This window comes from Brachionichthys hirsutus, unplaced genomic scaffold, assembly GCF_040956055.1.
Source record: "Brachionichthys hirsutus isolate HB-005 unplaced genomic scaffold, CSIRO-AGI_Bhir_v1 contig_1472, whole genome shotgun sequence".
In the NCBI taxonomy this organism is placed as follows: Eukaryota; Metazoa; Chordata; class Actinopteri; order Lophiiformes; family Brachionichthyidae; genus Brachionichthys; species Brachionichthys hirsutus.
Genome location: NW_027180430.1, coordinates 29027 through 45379, shown reverse-complemented (window position 1 = coordinate 45379; position 16353 = coordinate 29027). Strand labels below are relative to the sequence as shown.

The 16353-nt window shown below is 44.3% G+C and overlaps 3 protein-coding genes and 2 non-coding genes across 5 annotated transcripts; 2 read left to right on the top strand and 3 right to left on the bottom strand.

The window, feature by feature from the left end:
• Positions 1-17: 17 nt before the first annotated feature.
• LOC137914875 (heterogeneous nuclear ribonucleoprotein U-like protein 2) lies at positions 18-4549 on the bottom strand. Its single transcript, XM_068758370.1, has 12 exons — positions 4427-4549; positions 3768-3985; positions 3296-3372; positions 2931-3173; positions 2738-2850; positions 2333-2599; positions 2088-2210; positions 1889-1990; positions 1147-1312; positions 652-885; positions 531-571; positions 18-215 (listed from the first exon to the last, which is right to left on the bottom strand). Exons 1-12 carry the CDS (start codon positions 4547-4549, stop codon positions 147-149), a joined length of 1776 nt encoding a protein of 591 aa, XP_068614471.1. The 3' UTR covers positions 18-146.
• A 1871-nt stretch (positions 4550-6420) lies between these two features.
• Positions 6421-8638, bottom strand: LOC137914874 (transmembrane protein 179-like). The gene is made up of 4 exons (XM_068758369.1): positions 8316-8638; positions 7621-7758; positions 7455-7533; positions 6421-6612 (listed from the first exon to the last, which is right to left on the bottom strand). Exons 1-4 carry the CDS (start codon positions 8636-8638, stop codon positions 6421-6423), a joined length of 732 nt encoding a protein of 243 aa, XP_068614470.1.
• trnak-cuu (transfer RNA lysine (anticodon CUU)) lies at positions 7072-7144 on the top strand. Its single transcript has one exon. It is a non-coding gene; the product is annotated as a tRNA-Lys (tRNA).
• A 442-nt stretch (positions 8639-9080) lies between the features above and the next one.
• Positions 9081-9165, bottom strand: trnaf-gaa (transfer RNA phenylalanine (anticodon GAA)). Its single transcript has one exon. It is a non-coding gene; the product is annotated as a tRNA-Phe (tRNA).
• Positions 9166-9649: 484 nt separating this feature from the next.
• Positions 9650-11365, top strand: LOC137914861 (heparan-sulfate 6-O-sulfotransferase 2-like). The gene is made up of 2 exons (XM_068758357.1): positions 9650-10224; positions 10536-11365. The coding sequence occupies exons 1-2, from the start codon at positions 9650-9652 to the stop codon at positions 11362-11364; spliced, it is 1404 nt and encodes a 467-aa protein (XP_068614458.1). The 3' UTR covers position 11365.
• Positions 11366-16353: the final 4988 nt, after the last annotated feature.

The following is a 16353-nucleotide window of genomic DNA, read 5'->3' as shown; positions in this document are numbered from 1 at the left end:
TTTCCGGTGTTAAAACTTCTGCACACGACACGGATGATCAGCAGCGAGTGAATCTCAACTCTTGAGCTTCAGTCAGATCTCCGCTTTGAAGCCGGGCTGTTGTTCCGTAAACATAGATTGTGCAGCGGCATCCGTCTCACGCTCCATCAGTAGCCTTCGTAGCCACTGCTGCCAAAGTCTCCGTAGTAGTAGCCCGCATCCTGATACGCGTGCCACTGAAATGAAAACGGCAGAAAACAAAATATGACTTCACTGAAACAAAGATTACAGTTGGGCGTCACTTAGCCGCTGTTTAAAAAGGGATTTAAATAAACAAACATGAGTAAGAAGAATAAATGGTAATAGCTTATCTTCTTCATAAGATCGTACAAAATGACCATTGTTTTAAAAAATGAATATTAATTTAGTGCAGATCTGACAAGCTGAAAGCAGTTCTGTAGTAACTGTAGTAACACTAACGGCTAAATCGACTCTGCCGAATGGTACCGGGAGGCTTGTGATTGCTTCGTATGCGAGTTCAGAGCACTCACATATCTGGGCTGCTGCCTCCACGACTGCGTGTTGCTCCACCCTAAAAGCAGCAACAGAATTTACATCAACTGAAAATCCTAATCGTATCAAAGCTCCCAAAATACTGTCCTCATTTCTCACCCTGACAGTGAAGCCCAGTCCAAGGCGCCCTGCGTGAAGGCGGAGGGCAGGGAGGGTGGACTCTCTTCCTGTCTAGTCGGGGTTTCTTATTCTCCTGTTCGGGGATGGGAGGCAGCAGTCTGCGAGCTTCGCCTTTATACTCCTGCAGGAGCGCCTCTGCCCGTCCCCGAGGGAGCTCAACATATTGCAGCTCCTCCATCAGGTGGCTGTCTTGTTCTGGAAGGTTGCAGCTCACTGGAGAAAGGAACAAAAGTTAATGTATATGAAGCACAAGAGAAGTGATCTTCACATCAACTTGCATTAAACCTATTCACACGGCTCTGAGTCTTGTGATCCCTTAACTGGACAGACTGGCCCAATCCGAATGAATGGTTGCTTTTTTTTTTCTAGGAAGTCAGAGTTTGCAGGAACGCATATTCTCCTCCGATAGAAATGCCTTCCGACCCGGCTTCACCCGCTGCTTTTGTCCCCGAGTTGGCCTTAACTCCCACTAACTTTGGAGTTTGAGCAGGTAAGTCTCGGGGATCTTCTCCCCGTCAGTCCGGTGCTGGGACAGTCGTCTTTTCCACTCGTCTGCTGAGGGAAAGATAACAACCACCTGCCGTCTGAAGCCTGCAAACTGGCGCAGCTTGTACTGCTGAGCGGAGACGAGGATGTTACACTGGACAACAGAGAGAGGACAAAGCAAAGGAGGTTAAATACAATGAAGAAGAGAATTATTTCCTCATTCCTATGTCTGAAATGACTCGGATACTTATCCGAGGCTATAATATTTTAGGGATCACGCAAATTGATTTTTTATTAAGTCAGGATTATTACAATTTTAAAAATTAGTAGAATTGCAGACTGAAAGCCAGAAACAAAATTCTTCCAGAGGACTTACAAAAGTTGATTGTGTTTAGTACTTCGGAAAATGAAAACCATAGAAGACAACATGATTTTAAACATCAAATGGCTAGAAACAGCTTTAAAACAAATGTGCGTGTCTGTTTTGGGGATAAAATTGTGGAATTCTCAGGAGAATGATTTAAAAAGTAGTCGATATATGTTGGAATTTAAATAGAGATAAAAGAACAAACTATTTATTTTATACCAACTTTGACGGAATGCATTTACTGTGGGTATAAACGATATATCATTCTTCTATCTGCTCCTTTCTAATCATGGAAATGTCCAAAGTACTGAAAGTGTGTGTGAGGTGTAATAATAAATAAATAAAAACAATAATTAGAGTTACCTGATCGAGTATGTATTTGCCGGGAGTCTGAGCGGCTATATTGATCAAATGTGTTAGACAGCGAGAGGCCTGCTGCAGCCTGCACTCCCTCTGCCCCCCGCCCTACACAAACAGTTAAGGATGGGTAGGAGAGGTTATTGACATCCGGGAGTGCATTTATATAGAAATAAAACCTGATACCGAATGCTTTGTGACCGACCATCATGCATGCGAGCAGCTCCTCTGTGCCCAACAGTCTGTACCGTTTCTCTGGATGCTGCTTCATGAGAGTCCTGGCCCAGCGACTCTTCCCCGAACCAGGGAGGCCAACTAACACCAATACCTGGACAGAGGGGGGGGGGGGGGGTGACATTTGACAAACACGTCTTGTTGTCACTTTAGTTACTTTGGATTTCAAATGATACCCTTCAGTTAAGCTAAAATCAACGTTGAAATACTTTTCACCTCACAATCTGCTCTGGGGGTCGGAGCCAAAGTGGAGCGTTCGACTTGTCCGGCAGGAAGAGCCGCCAGAGGAGTAAACCCTTCAGGACTGGGGTACCAGGGGGGGGCTGTGGGGTCCAGGTGGACTCTAACTGCACAGTCCTTACAGATAACATGAGGGAACAGAACACGGCCGGGTGGCACAGGGGCGTCCAGGGAGAAGGCGACGCCCATGGGACGCCCGTTCTTATGAAAAGAAAGGTCAACGGCGCCATCTGTGGAAAAGGACTGTCACACAAACAAACACAATTGAGATGAGAAGCACGGAAACGTGTGTCCGAGGACGCAGACGTGTATTTCTGAGGTAGGTATGTTCCCGTCATGTGACAAAGCACAGGGAGACTCAAAGAGGAGTCCGTCACTCACGGCGTAACAGCCGATGATGTCTCCCACGGAAAGCGGTTCCCCAAACGCCTCCTCCCGACCACCGGACACCTTTTTACCACGTCCGTCATACGCGAAAGAGAATTCATCTTCGCCTATAAAACAAGAAGGAGAAAGGTTAAAAGCAATGAGTTCTAGAGCCCCCCCCCCCGCCCCCCCCCGACCTGGAACTCACCCAGCAGCAAAGAGGCGGTCGTCGTTGACCAGCCGACTCTCACGCCACGAGCGCACACCTCCTTTTCCTCTTCAAGCCGTGCAGTCGACAACTTCCTCTCCAGCCGGACCTCGAAGCCCGCCCCGCCCTGCCGCACGCCGTGCGTGAGCCTGCAGCCCGACCACAACAAGGGGAATCGAGCCCAGAAGCGCGGCTGGCCGCATGCACCGTCTGGGCCCACCTCAAAATGGAGGTGGCGGTCATCTGAGCGAACAGGGAAAGGTCGTTGGTTTCAGGAGGTTCGACACTCGTCACATCCCATCCTCAACAAATGATCGGTTCAGTTTGAGACAAACTAAATAAGCGCATGTCATTTATGGACCCACGTGGATTTAATCTGATTTTATCTTCCTCTTCCTCTTCCTGGCATCCTCTTTCAGTGGGCGGTTGTGGTGATTTGGATCTGGTTGAGAATAGATGGAAAGAAACACACACACTGATTTACAACAATCTGTTCTTAGATCATTTAAAAAAGACACATTTGGGGGATATTTTCTCTATTTAAGTGGCGCAGCCGTAAGATAAAGTATACAAAGTGAACTAAACCAAGTGCAAATCTTATTTTCTGTTTTTATCAGTAAAACTACATCAGACATGCTCGTGGATTGGGGGGCCTTTAAGGTGCAAACAAGTGCCAAAGTTAGCTAATATGAGTAAAGCTGCAGAATGACCTGACTGTATATGAAAGACCCAGAACCAGAATCGGGAGGACAAATCCATCAGAAAAAGGTTCGGATCTCCCCCCATTCAGACATGCTACAGCGTTTCAGCCTCACTTATCGACCTGCTTTCGGTTACCTTTTGTATCGTATTTCCTCTTTGAACTCGTAAAAGGCTCTTCCTGCGCCCTCCGCTCGGTGACCCGGTGCCGGCAGCCGGGTGTCGGGCTCGGTCTGCGTGGCAGCGTCGGTGAACTCTCTCCTGCAGACCACCAGCTCCTGCTGCGGGGCCACAGCAGCTTCAGCCGGCGGCAGCGAGGACTCGTTTTGTAGTTTTTCCTCCCCGTCTTGTCCGCTCTCTTGTAGTTTTTCCTCCCCGTCTTGTCCGCCCTCTTGTAGTTTTTCCTCCCCGTCTTGTCCGCCCTCTTGTAGTTTTTCCTCCCCGTCTTGTCCGATCTGTTGTAGTTTTTCCTCCCCGTCTTGTCCGCTCTCTTGTAGTTTTTCCTCCCCGTCTTGTCCGCTCTCTTGTAGTTTTTCCTCCCCGTCTTGTCCGATCTGTTGTAGTTTTTCCTCCCCGTCTTGTCCGCTCTCTTGTAGTTTTTCCTCCCCGTCTTGTCCGATCTGTTGTAGTTTTTCCTCCCCGTCTTGTCCGATCTGCTGTAATTTTTCCTCCCCGTCTTGTCCGCTCTGCTGTAGTTTTTCCTCCCCGTCTTGTCCGATCTGCTGTAATTTTTCCTCCCCGTCTTGTCCGCTCTGCTGTAGTTTTTCCTCCCCGTCTTGTCCGCTCCGCTGCCGAGCCTCTAGAGCAGACCACAGCCTGCCGACCAGCTCAGCCTTCAGGCCTTTGGCGTCCAGACCGAGTTCTTTAAGTCTGGACCGCAGCTCGGACACTTTTAACCTTTTGATTTCCGTTAGCTTCATAGTTGTCTTCTTAGAAGTTTAATATCGACCAAAGGTAAACAGCAGACCAGAGCGAAAGATCGGCTCATTCAAAATGGTATCCTTGAATATGATTGGCTCGTTTTTCTTCCACGTCATCGGATAATTCTTCTTCTTCTGTTGTTTTTGTATTTGCGCGTCATCGCCACCATCTGCATTGGAGTTTCGCTGCCCGTCTTTGCTGTTGGTAATCTATTGCTTTTTTGAACATATCTTTAATTACAGTTTTATATTTCTGTTAATGTGCATACTGTCAATTTCTTATTTCTGAGTTTTGTTGAGTGGAGCAATGTTTCTGATGGAATTTCCAATAAGGCATTCTGATTGTGATTATAAGTAATAATTGAGTAATTCATTCAGTTTCATGTTTTGTGCGAAACGCTTATCCTTGAGATAACGCTGTTAGAAATTCCCGTTTTCCCTCGGTTCCTTCATCTCAATCGAGATGTGCAAAAGTCCATAATGAGTCATGATTATAAAACAAAGAAAGTTTACTAAATGTTTTCAGCAGATACAAAGATGGAATTTTGTCCGTTATTATGGGCTCATTATTGTGGCACATTTTCAATTTCATGATGCCATCAATTACACATGTCGATCAAAGTGATGCATGTGTACGTTTGTATTCTATTTAACCTACTGTTAATTGGTTTTATGCCCCCCTTTCATCGGAATGAAGAAGCATCAAAACAGATGAGGTAATCAGTCAGTATGTTTGTGTCTATTTTAATACACATGAGTTGAGACAACAATCTTTCAGAAGGCAAAGCTTCTTATTTAAGTAACCAGAAAAAAAAAGCAAAACACAACACGGTCAGTATGAACAAACAGGAACAGGAAGTAAACATCTGGAGCATATAGAGTTACAATACAAAAAGAAAGACGACATATGGAATAGTTTATTTACATTTATAGTACTGTCTCATCTCTCTCTCCTTCAGATTTTCTTCTCCGCTGTCCGTGTGTCATTACAACCATGCAAGTAACAGAAAGAAGAGAAACAACTTTGAATCATTCGTTTTAAAAGCTCATCAAAGCCAGAAACATCTTACCTCCTCACTGACCGGTCGAGGTGCAGCACGAATCGGTCTCAGTGTGAATACCAGCACCGATCTAATCCTCCTGCGCGGACGACACAAGCATCCTTTGACAGAATTTGGCTGCTCCACTAACACCTTGTGAGGCCATCTCCACACAAACAGCATCATAACAATCGTCACGAGAAGAGAGAGAGGAGTGCCAGTGATTTCTGTTACACAACAGAACCCGCTGGGCGTGCTCACACAGTGACACCACTGCCCAAATTAAATCTGTGGAAAATACTGTAGGGAAAAATACCTTCTGTTTCTGGTGAAATAACAATAATCAAGTGTTTACAGAGCGGTTCTTAAATTATATTATATTTCTCTAATTATTCATGTTGTTGTTTTTGTCTTCTCTGATAACTTGCATGATATTGCCTGATTAATATTGGCCATTCATGTTTCAGATTTTAAAAATCTAACAGTGAATTATTGGCACAAGTTTTCTTATAAAGAGCAAGGAGATTATTTGATTCTCACAAATTGTGTCTTATTTCAGTATTAAATTTCAAAATTTAATCTGCCAGCGCTCTCTTAAATACAATTACATAATATAATCACTGATTCTTAATGAGATTATAAATATATTTTTTTAACCATTTGCATAAATGAAATATTTAAAATGTGTCCTGTTCTATTGTCTGGGATGATGACCCTAAATATAAGCATGTCTTAAGTCATTTTTACACGACTCGCTTCATTTAGCGCTAACGGCAACGTGGAAAACATTAGCATCAAAACAAAGTTGTATCTTATATCGCAAACTCCCAGTTAAACTAAGAGGGTAGGGGTTGCTGGAGGAGGTGCGGGGGAGCCACCATCGGATGGGCTGTGTCCCAGCAGCAATTCCTTCTCTCGGGGGCGACACGGCCCGCTGATGTGTTGGCTGTGAGAATGGTAGAGGCGTAGGAAGGCCAGGACGGACTGAACCAGCCACAGTGCAGCGACACACCACAGAGACGCCTGAAGACGCAGGGGATCAATCAGTTAAGGCTGTAGGTGGTCACATAAGTCTGAGAGTGCATGGACGGTAGAATGAATGAAGAACAGAGACGGATGCCACAGGAATCAGCATGCTAACCCTAACGGCCTAACCCAAGCCCACACCGTTCCACGTCTAACATGTAGCATGTCGCCCTAACTCGCATCATTATAGAAATTCCTTTAAACTCATCCATTCAGTGGTTTTTGAGTACGTAATCCTGCTATCACTCAGACGTCGAGGCTAACGATTCATCGGTGGACGTCATAACTTTAACATTTGGAACGTTCCTTTGACAGCTGTGAAATGAATTGATTGTACTTTCCTGGCAACGCCTCTCACTGTCTCCATGGTGACTAGTGAACACATTGCTCGAGCTTATGAGCTGAGTGCTTCCTGATTTTTAGGTGTAAGAAATATGTGACTACACATGTACCCAAGCCTGGCTAGCTCAGTCGGTAGAGCATGAGACTCTTAATCTCAGGGTCGTGGGTTCGAGCCCCACGTTGGGCGCATAACTTTTAAAGAGTTAGTAAATACAGAAATGTGAAATATGTATACAAACATGTCATGTTGAAGGATTTCCGGACTTGATACTTCACCTGAATTTGAACCGTGGCCCCGCACTAATGGGTTAAATGCAGCCGACACGTTTCACAATGTTTCAGTATTATAATATTCATTCTAGAAACGTTTTATTCAAAAATGAATGAGTTGTATAATTCCAAAAGAATCAACCTGTTAGAGGTTTTTGTATATCTGCTTGTTATAATTTTTCTTTTTTAATTGTCAAGCTCCACCACTGAGCAGGCGCAATTCCTACCTCTGCCAGACTGAGCTCTGTGTAGAAGGAAGACGTGTCCACGTCCAGATGAAGAGGAACAGACTGGGACTCTGTACAGCTGAGCACAAAAGCACATGAACTACTGAGAACCATCGTTTGAGTCCATGTCACATGGATTATAAAGGCTCATCGTCAGACTGTGTACCTGAAGGGTTTTGTGCCGTCATCAGTGACGGTGTCACACCAGGAGACCAGTCCCAGAGACAGGATGACGGCTGCCCCCCCAGACAGGAAGAGCATGCACACACTCAGCACCAGCGTCAGGAAGGACGAGAACAGGGTGCTGAGCACAAACAAAATTGCTCCCAAAAGTTAGGAGCAGGTTTTGATTAAGTTTGCTATATTACTATATTATAATCAATGCTGATGCAGCAAGGTGAAAATCAATTGTTGTAACAAGTGAGAACTATAATGTTTGTCTCCAAGGTGTATGAAGTGCCTAAAAACTGTAAAGGCAGTGAAGCAAATATACTTAGTTGTATTCACCACTGAATATTACTACGCGGCTTGCTGTTGGGTTACTAGTACCGCTGCTGCAACAATATCCGGATACATTTGTTTATTTTTATGCAATCAAACAAAAGTAATGGATTTGCAACCAAATAAAAGATTGGCAAACAAAAGTAATGGATTAGCAATTAAAAAAAATATTTGCAAACAAGACCATTATTATCTATCAAGATCATTATTTTGGGTTGCAAATCTTTTTTTTCATTGCAAATCTTTAATTTGGTTGAAATCGTTTCTTTTTTTTTGGGGTTGCTTGCATAAAAATAAAACAAATGTCTCTCCATACAACGACGGAGACAGAACAGAAGTAGGTCAACGACCGACACTCACTCGTCATGACGCCCGTGCAGATAAACGAGGCCCCTCCAGCCCTGCGCCGCCCCGTACAGCACGCTGAAGATACCGACAAAGGCGGCGACCTGGCAGGCCGCCGGCGGCCCCCACTGCTGGAGCACCAGGCGGGAGACGCCTCCGGGCGGCCCTGGCAGCTCGACGCGGTTCTCTGTGCTCCAGTAGCCCGCGGAGAACAAAGCGCAGCGTCCTTTGAACGCGGAGCCGTTGAGAGCCACGGGGACGACCACCAGCAAGCCCACGAAGATGGAAAGGGCGTGGGCCGTGCAGTGGGCGAGCAGCAGCCGACGGTCCAGCTCCATGTTATCGCGCTTAGTGTCAGCACATCCTCCGGTCTGCTGCTGCCCGTGGAGCGGTTCACCGGGGCGGGGACCGCTCAGAGACGAGGCGGAGCAGACAGAGGTCTCACTCTGTCACGAACGCCAAGACCCAGAATGCTTCAGCGTGCATATTTCATTAAATCGTTCTCGTTTTAGTGTTATTTTATTTTTGCATAAACTTGTCTTTATTTTGCACATTTACTTTAATTGGTATTCTTCTTTATCTTACGTAAAAGTCTTAATTGTCCTATTTGAACTATCATTTGTAATAAATGTATAATGTAAATAGTATAAGCTTGTGATTGCACCAGTTTATGAAAGATAAATTGGCATTTAGAGAGTTGAAGAATGCGGACAGTTACTCGTTACAGTTACTTGGAATTCGTGTCCCGATTGCCCTCTCGAAAAATCTGCCGCACCAAAATGCCGAAACCCGGGATCGAACCAGGGACCGAACCAGGGACCTTTAGATCTTCAGTCTAACGCTCTCCCAACTGAGCTATTTCGGCACACGGGGAGCGAGCGCCACCATAACTTTACGTAACGTTCAGCATTTACGTAGTGCGCGATGACGTCGCAGTAACGACGCCCACCTACGCCGCAGAGGCTGATGGGAAGAAAGGTCAAGAATCGACGATAGAGTGGAAGTGGGTTCTTTTTCCTTTCACAGCGATTATCGCTTTCTTCAATTTATAATATCTGCAAAAACGACCACAAATTTTCAGATAATGCGCATTTTACTAAATATATATGCGCAGCACGGCTACAATCACAAGCGATTACCCGTTTTAGTGAGATAACCTGGCTAGGTACTGTTAGCTCTGGCTACCATCAGCATTGTTATTGTTTCTCGCTGCGTTTGGTGCCCTTAAACGCATCATTCCACCGAGGCAGGCTCCGGGACACCGGGCCCCTTAAACGCATCATTCCACCGAGGAAGGCTCCGGGACACCGGGACCGTCTGAGTGATGCGCTTCTGTCTGTCCCGGGAAGATGGATGAGAAGTCCAGCAGCAGCCACCATCGGCTCCTGGTCGTCCTGCTCATGGCGTTGCTGTTCGGCGTCGTTATGATCCAGTACGTTTGCCCGAGCAGGTCCGAGTGCCCGATGCTTCGCCACATGGGGTCTTGGTTTAACGGCGACGGCGCGGCCGGTTCCCAGCGCACGTCCAACGAAACCAAAGACGGACCTCAAAGGGATCCGTACAGCGCGGAAGACGGCGCTCTGGTTCGCTTCGTCCCTCGGTTCAATTTCACAAATGCAGAATTAAATCGTGTCGCAGGTTTCAACATCAAAGGAGATGACGTGATCGTTTTCCTGCATATTCAAAAGACGGGCGGCACGACGTTCGGCCGACACCTGGTGCGAAACATTCAGCTGGAGAGGCCGTGCGAGTGCCGTGCGGGTCAGAAGAAATGCGCCTGTTACAGGCCGGGGAAGAAGGAAGCGTGGCTCTTCTCCCGGTTCTCCACGGGTTGGAGCTGCGGGCTCCACGCGGACTGGACCGAGCTGACCAGCTGCGTCCCGTCACGCATGGACTCCCGAGAGGTTCCACAGAACGTGCCCAGGTTGGTGTGTGTGAGGGGGGGGGTGTACAGTATATAAAAAACATGCAACTCTTTATCTGGAAATCAGGTGTGTTTATGTAGCGTGGAAATGTTCTGTGTTTATCTCCCTATTAGTTCTCTGCAATTATATTAATGTATCCAATCAATGCAATCAACTATATTCTTCAATGATTATTATTATGAGCAAATCAGCAAAGGATTAGATAAAGAATTATAATCACTGCATAAAACTGAAAAAAAGAAAATCGATGAAATATTTAGACTCTGTTAGATTCTAATTTTAAACCTAATTCCCACTTTCTTCTTTCCAGTCGGAACTTTTATTATATCACCATCCTAAGAGACCCGGTGTCCCGCTACCTGAGCGAGTGGCGTCACGTGCAGCGTGGCGCTACGTGGAAAGCCTCCTTGCACGTGTGTGACGGACGTTCGCCGACGCTGTCTGAGCTGCCGAGCTGCTACTCGGGAGACGACTGGTCGGGATGCTCCCTGCAGGAATTCATGGACTGCCCCTACAACCTGGCCAACAACCGGCAGGCGCGCATGCTGGCAGATCTCAGCCTGGTGGGTTGCTACAACGTGTCTGCCATGAGCGAGGACGAGCGTTGGGCGGTGCTCCTGGAGAGTGCTAAGCGTAACTTGTGTGGGATGGCCTTCTTCGGGCTGACGGAATACCAACGTAAGACCCAGTATCTCTTTGAGCGCACCTTTAACCTGGAGTTCATCACGCCCTTCACGCAGCTCAACGGCACACGGGCCTCCAGCGTCGAGGTGCCCCCCGAGACGCAGCACAGAATCCTCCGGCTGAACCAATGGGATGTGGAGCTGTATGAGTACGCCCGTGACCTTTTCCTGCAGCGTTTCCAGGTGGCGAGGCAGCAGGAGCGCAGGCAGGCCAGGGAGAGGCGGCAGCAGGAGAGGAGGAGGCTCCGTGGGAGGCTCGTAACTAAGCAAGGGAGTAAACTGAAGCCCACAGAAACACCTCAGCCCGACAGAGACTTGGGATTAAGCGAGCAGCAGCCGAGGAGGAAGGCTGACGGAGACGACGTGGAGCCTGAGATGCTTCTCCCAAACTGGTGGGATATGGATGAGAGCGGCACCATGGAGGATTACATGGACAATGTGGAACAGTGGAAGTGACTATTACAAGAAGTAAGATGTCTTAAGAGTAAGAAAACCAATTTCTGCCTTATCTGTTCATCAAGAAAAATTATCAATTTCAATACATGCCTTCCACTGTTTTTCTTTTTTCTCACCACAAATTGTTAAATCTTGTACTCATTGATTATCTTGATGCTGATCGTTTGACTGATTTCATATTGGATACATTTCCCTTGACAGAAAGATTCTATACTGAGAACCATTTCATTGATCCCTTAAACCTCTGAGACGTTTCTCTTGGCTTTTAAATGCACTTGAACTTTAGAGATGTAGCTGGGAATGGGAGAAGGGTTATTTTAGTTATCTTTTATTTTGTTTGTTACTCTTTGATATTTACCTACTATATGTTTGCCAAATCATTGTCTTCTCTGAAATATATACATTTGATAATGTACCTGTGATTTTACGTCTTGTAAGTTTCAGAACTAGAACTGAAATGTTCGTACATACCTCAACATTTATCATTAACTACTAATGTTTTAAAATGGTCGAATGTATCCAAAATGTATTAATTTTTTTATTCAAAAAATATTCCACAAACAACGAATCATAGTTCCATTCTTGTAATATTGCGATATCCTGCTTTCAAATGTATTTTGTCTCTTGTGCGTTACTGCTAGTTTATGCGTTGAACTTGCAATCCTCTGACGAGCCAACAGGGGGCAATAAAGTAATCTTAACAAACTCCAAACAGAAACCGCTGTGGTTTTTTCAGATTAAAAAAACAAACAAACATATTATACAGGATACATGTACTTAAAGGTGCTTCTATTGTTATTATTTTATTGCTATTATTAAGGCTCCCAACTGAATATAAGTAAAACAAATCTAATCTAATCTAGATGTTTAAAAACAACTCAGTGTTTTTCTGTTTCTTCGTTTATCTTATTGTCTGTTCGCTAACTTGTTTTTTCCCCCTCAGACTGTCCGTAAGAATGATCCAAAAATCAATAACGGACTTTGTTTTGTGGTTCTTGACCCAAGTAAGACTTAAATAAGCCAGTCAAAATAAAAACAAAAACACAGGCATAGACAACTCATAATGTTCCACCTCTATGTGCAATCTGATTCAGATCATAATCAGGTCATCATCTGTGATCTGTGTCTGAAATTTAAATTTCCACAATGAGAGAGTATCTATGGCAACATGTCGCCAGCGTGCAGTTGAGATAATGCAGATTCAGGAGTAATTTCTATTGATTTTATGTGTCTGATAAGAAGTGAAATCTTAACGTAGAATAGAGCCACCTATAATAGGAAATGATTTTTTCCAGGTAACTAATTCAACTCCAAATTTTAGCAGTAATATTCCAGGTTCAGTGAAGCCTTTTCTTAATTGGGCGTGAGGCAGATTCGAGTAAAGGCAATAAATGGCTGTTAGTCCTTCTTTATTACATTAGTTTGTTTTTGTCATGCGTTCTCAGGTGATTATTCAGTGATAATGGCTTTGGCGGAGGTATATTTTAGCGGTCATCCTCCTCGGTAATAACAGAGGCGCCATTAAACGGGGCCTGGATCTGACACACCTGATTTAAGGTCACCTTTCCCACCCGAGAGGCTTTGATGGGAGCGGATTGTGATTCTGCGGACCTTTCTTTTTTTTTTTTTATCTTGACTCCCTCCCTCCCTCCCAGCTCCTCCCTCGGCGTTATTTTTTTTTTTTTTCACAATCAGTTATTCGACTGTTCCGTCTGAGCAGATCCCGTCACAGCCAACAACATCTCTGAATGTCACTCCGCCGTGCTTTATTTTTTTTAAAGGTTTCGTTTCATTTTGTCTGGCTAGCTACAACAACGCGACATTTCCCGATTGCTCTCTAAATCGCTTTTGTGGGGAAATTGCCACCCGTAAACATTTAAAATCAACGCTCATTTCAGGGGAAGAGGTTTGAATCCGGACAATAAAACAAGGTAAGAGCTCGTCTGACGCAGCAACATTTAACGCTCGTCGCGCATTAAAGCAGCCTGCAGCAGCGTCCAATGGCTGTTGCGCTCGCGCCTGAAGCTGGTTTGTCATTTATTGCGTAGTTACACATGACGTATGTAAACACAGCGTTTATATTTTAGTCTTTGAAGGGTTTTGGTTCTGAAAGTCATTAAATATGAGCGCTTCAAACCTATTTATGATCATATCAGACGTGGAGAACAAAAAGAAAAATATTTAAAATTCCGTGTGACATTGACGTGCGACGTCACTGTTGTCTTGTATTTAATTAAATGCTAGAATGGAATATTTATTTTATTTTATTTTGTATGCTAGAATGGAATATTTATTTTATTTTATTCTGTATGCTAGAATGGAAGATTTGTTTTATTTTATTTTGTATGCTAGAATGGAATTTTTATTTTATTTTATTTTGTATGCTAGAAAGGAATATTTATTTTATTTTATTTTGAAAGGAAGAGGCACCTGCGGTTTGCTTCCTGGTTTTATGGCTCCGTGCATGTGTTCAAGGCTTGTCCTTGTTTACGTCTGGGAGTCAACCACTCAAATCACCATGACACCCATGTTGTGACCAGTTCCCTTCTATAGGATGGACGTTCTCTACATATAGCTGCAGTGAAGGCGTTATCATCATCATCATCATCATCATCACGACTCCTGTATTTAACAATACAGCCAGCCTAGACAAGTCGACATTCCCTCCCGTCTGGGCACCGTGCACCAGTCTAGCTCGTTTCTCTCTCGGCTTCATGTCAACGTGACGAACCGACGAACTCCAATAGTTCAACGCTCACAATTCCTGTTTTCAGAACCTGTTTTTTATTTCACCTCGGAGACAGTCGTGACTCCAGCCTTTCATGGAGCAAATAAAATTACTCAGCAAAACAGCAGCAGCAGTAATGCTCATTTTATAAATGGTGGCTGTATAGTATTGGTTCACGTATAATAACTGTGAATACCATTATCCTATAGCAATAACGGTGAACTCCCAGTATTACTGGGAGGGGAATGAAAGATCCCAAACTAACACTGGGTTTCTCTGTTAAATCTTACAGTGCAGCTGAATTGCCAAATACATTCTAAATGTTTCAATGGCAAAGTTCTCCTGTATAAGAGGATGGGCTTGTGTGTTTTGTTTGAATGGGATGCAGTGCTTTAGAGATGAAAGGATTACTGATACTTAACCTAATTACTTTGCTCTAGCCCTCCAGTCCGTTGGCTTTCACTCTCATTCTGATCTATGGATCTTCCACCGTCCGCCTTTTTAATCAATCACCTTGTCATTGACAAATGGGATTTGTGTTTACCGAACTGTAACACAGACATTATTTAGTTTGAGATTACGGTTGGCTTTATAACACGCCTGTTATACTCCTCTAAAAAGTATTCACCAAGCTTGCAGCAATGAGGAAACATTATGTAGATTCCAGTGTTCTTGTTCTCTGTGCGTAACGTTCAGTTTAATGCTTTCCATTGTTTGCGCTTCATTTTAACTGCTATTTTAATATCCCTACATTACGTTTGTAAAACCAGTTGGACTTCTTTAGTGTCTCAATTATTTTAAGTGATTCACAAATTGAAGTTTTAAACTGAAAAAAACAACAACAACATTATTTTCTATCAAGTGAACCTGATCTAAAGTATTTCACAACCTCCGGACTTAAAGACTTAAACTTTCTTTTGTAAGGCTTTACGTTTCCAACAGTACAGCAATGTCATGATTTCCAAACCGCCACCATTTTCATCCTTCACTGGCCGGAAATGAAATCGACGGGGGAGCTTAAAATATACACAAACGAGCAAAAGAAAATTCCAAAGGGAGAACTCTAAAAGGAGAACTGTTACTGATCCCGTCGCCTTGCTTTGACTGAATGCTTGCCAGGCTCTGTGCAAGGTGTCTGGGTATGAAGCTAGCTCAAGGCTATCTTTTAGCGTGAGCAGATATGGTGCAAGGTTCTCTCACCCTGCCTGCACCGGTCAAACTGCAGACGTCAGAGCTCTGGTGAAGGTTACACTGCTGGTAGCCCTTTGGTGCACTGTGTTTGATGAGGGACGCAGTGCGCAGGAGGAAATGGCAGCCAACCCCCCCTCTTTAAACATCCCCCCCCCATCCTGATTCACCTACATTGTGATCCCCACCTGCCAACTGCAGGAGCCTCTCTTCTCACTAGCAAACACCTGGAGGACAAGACTATTATAACAAATATATATCCATCCCTGCAAGGGCTTAGCATAAAGGTTGGGACATTCTTTAACAGTTTTCTTATTACTGTTAATGAATATGATTTCGGCAGTAGTTTGAGGTGTGCCTGTGTATTAGAGCTGAAACTCTATTAACTATTTTGATAATTCATCTCTTCTCCCGGATCTCTATTTTAACTGGCTCTTGTCTAATTATACATTTCATGTGGCAGATCCCCGCTGGCTTCAGCACGGCGTCGGTCGATTAGCTTCGGTTCGACTTCCGGCAACTGTCCTCATATTTCCTGCTTTTCTATGTCAGTGCATATTTGTTCAGCACAAATTTAAACTATGTCATCATGTATGCATTGTATTTGCTTAAAAGCTTTAACCCATTCATCGCTGCTGTGATGGATGTGGTTTGTGGGCTCCTTCTGCACATGAATGCAGCATCAAGCGTGTCACTTTGAGCCCTTGTCGCTGGAGCAGCTATCTCAAACGTGTTTCTTTTTTTAATGGTTGTATATCTTATGGCCGCCTCTGGTTTTCTGTCTGTTGTGGTATAGCTTCATGCATATTTTAGTATTGCAGCATATTTGATTTTAGAAAGAAGGTGTTTCATCTCTTAAAAAATACTCACAAAAGAAATGAAATGAAATGCTTTTTATTAATCATCTGCTGACACACACAATGAAATTGAATTTTCACCCTTTGAACTGCCAGCTGAGTATTTTGCAGCATAAACATTTCATTAATAATCACAATTGATTTATTTATCTGTATTATCAGTATCCTGTAAAGAGGTGGACGAAGTGGAAATGTCATATTAGCGTCACCGTGTGC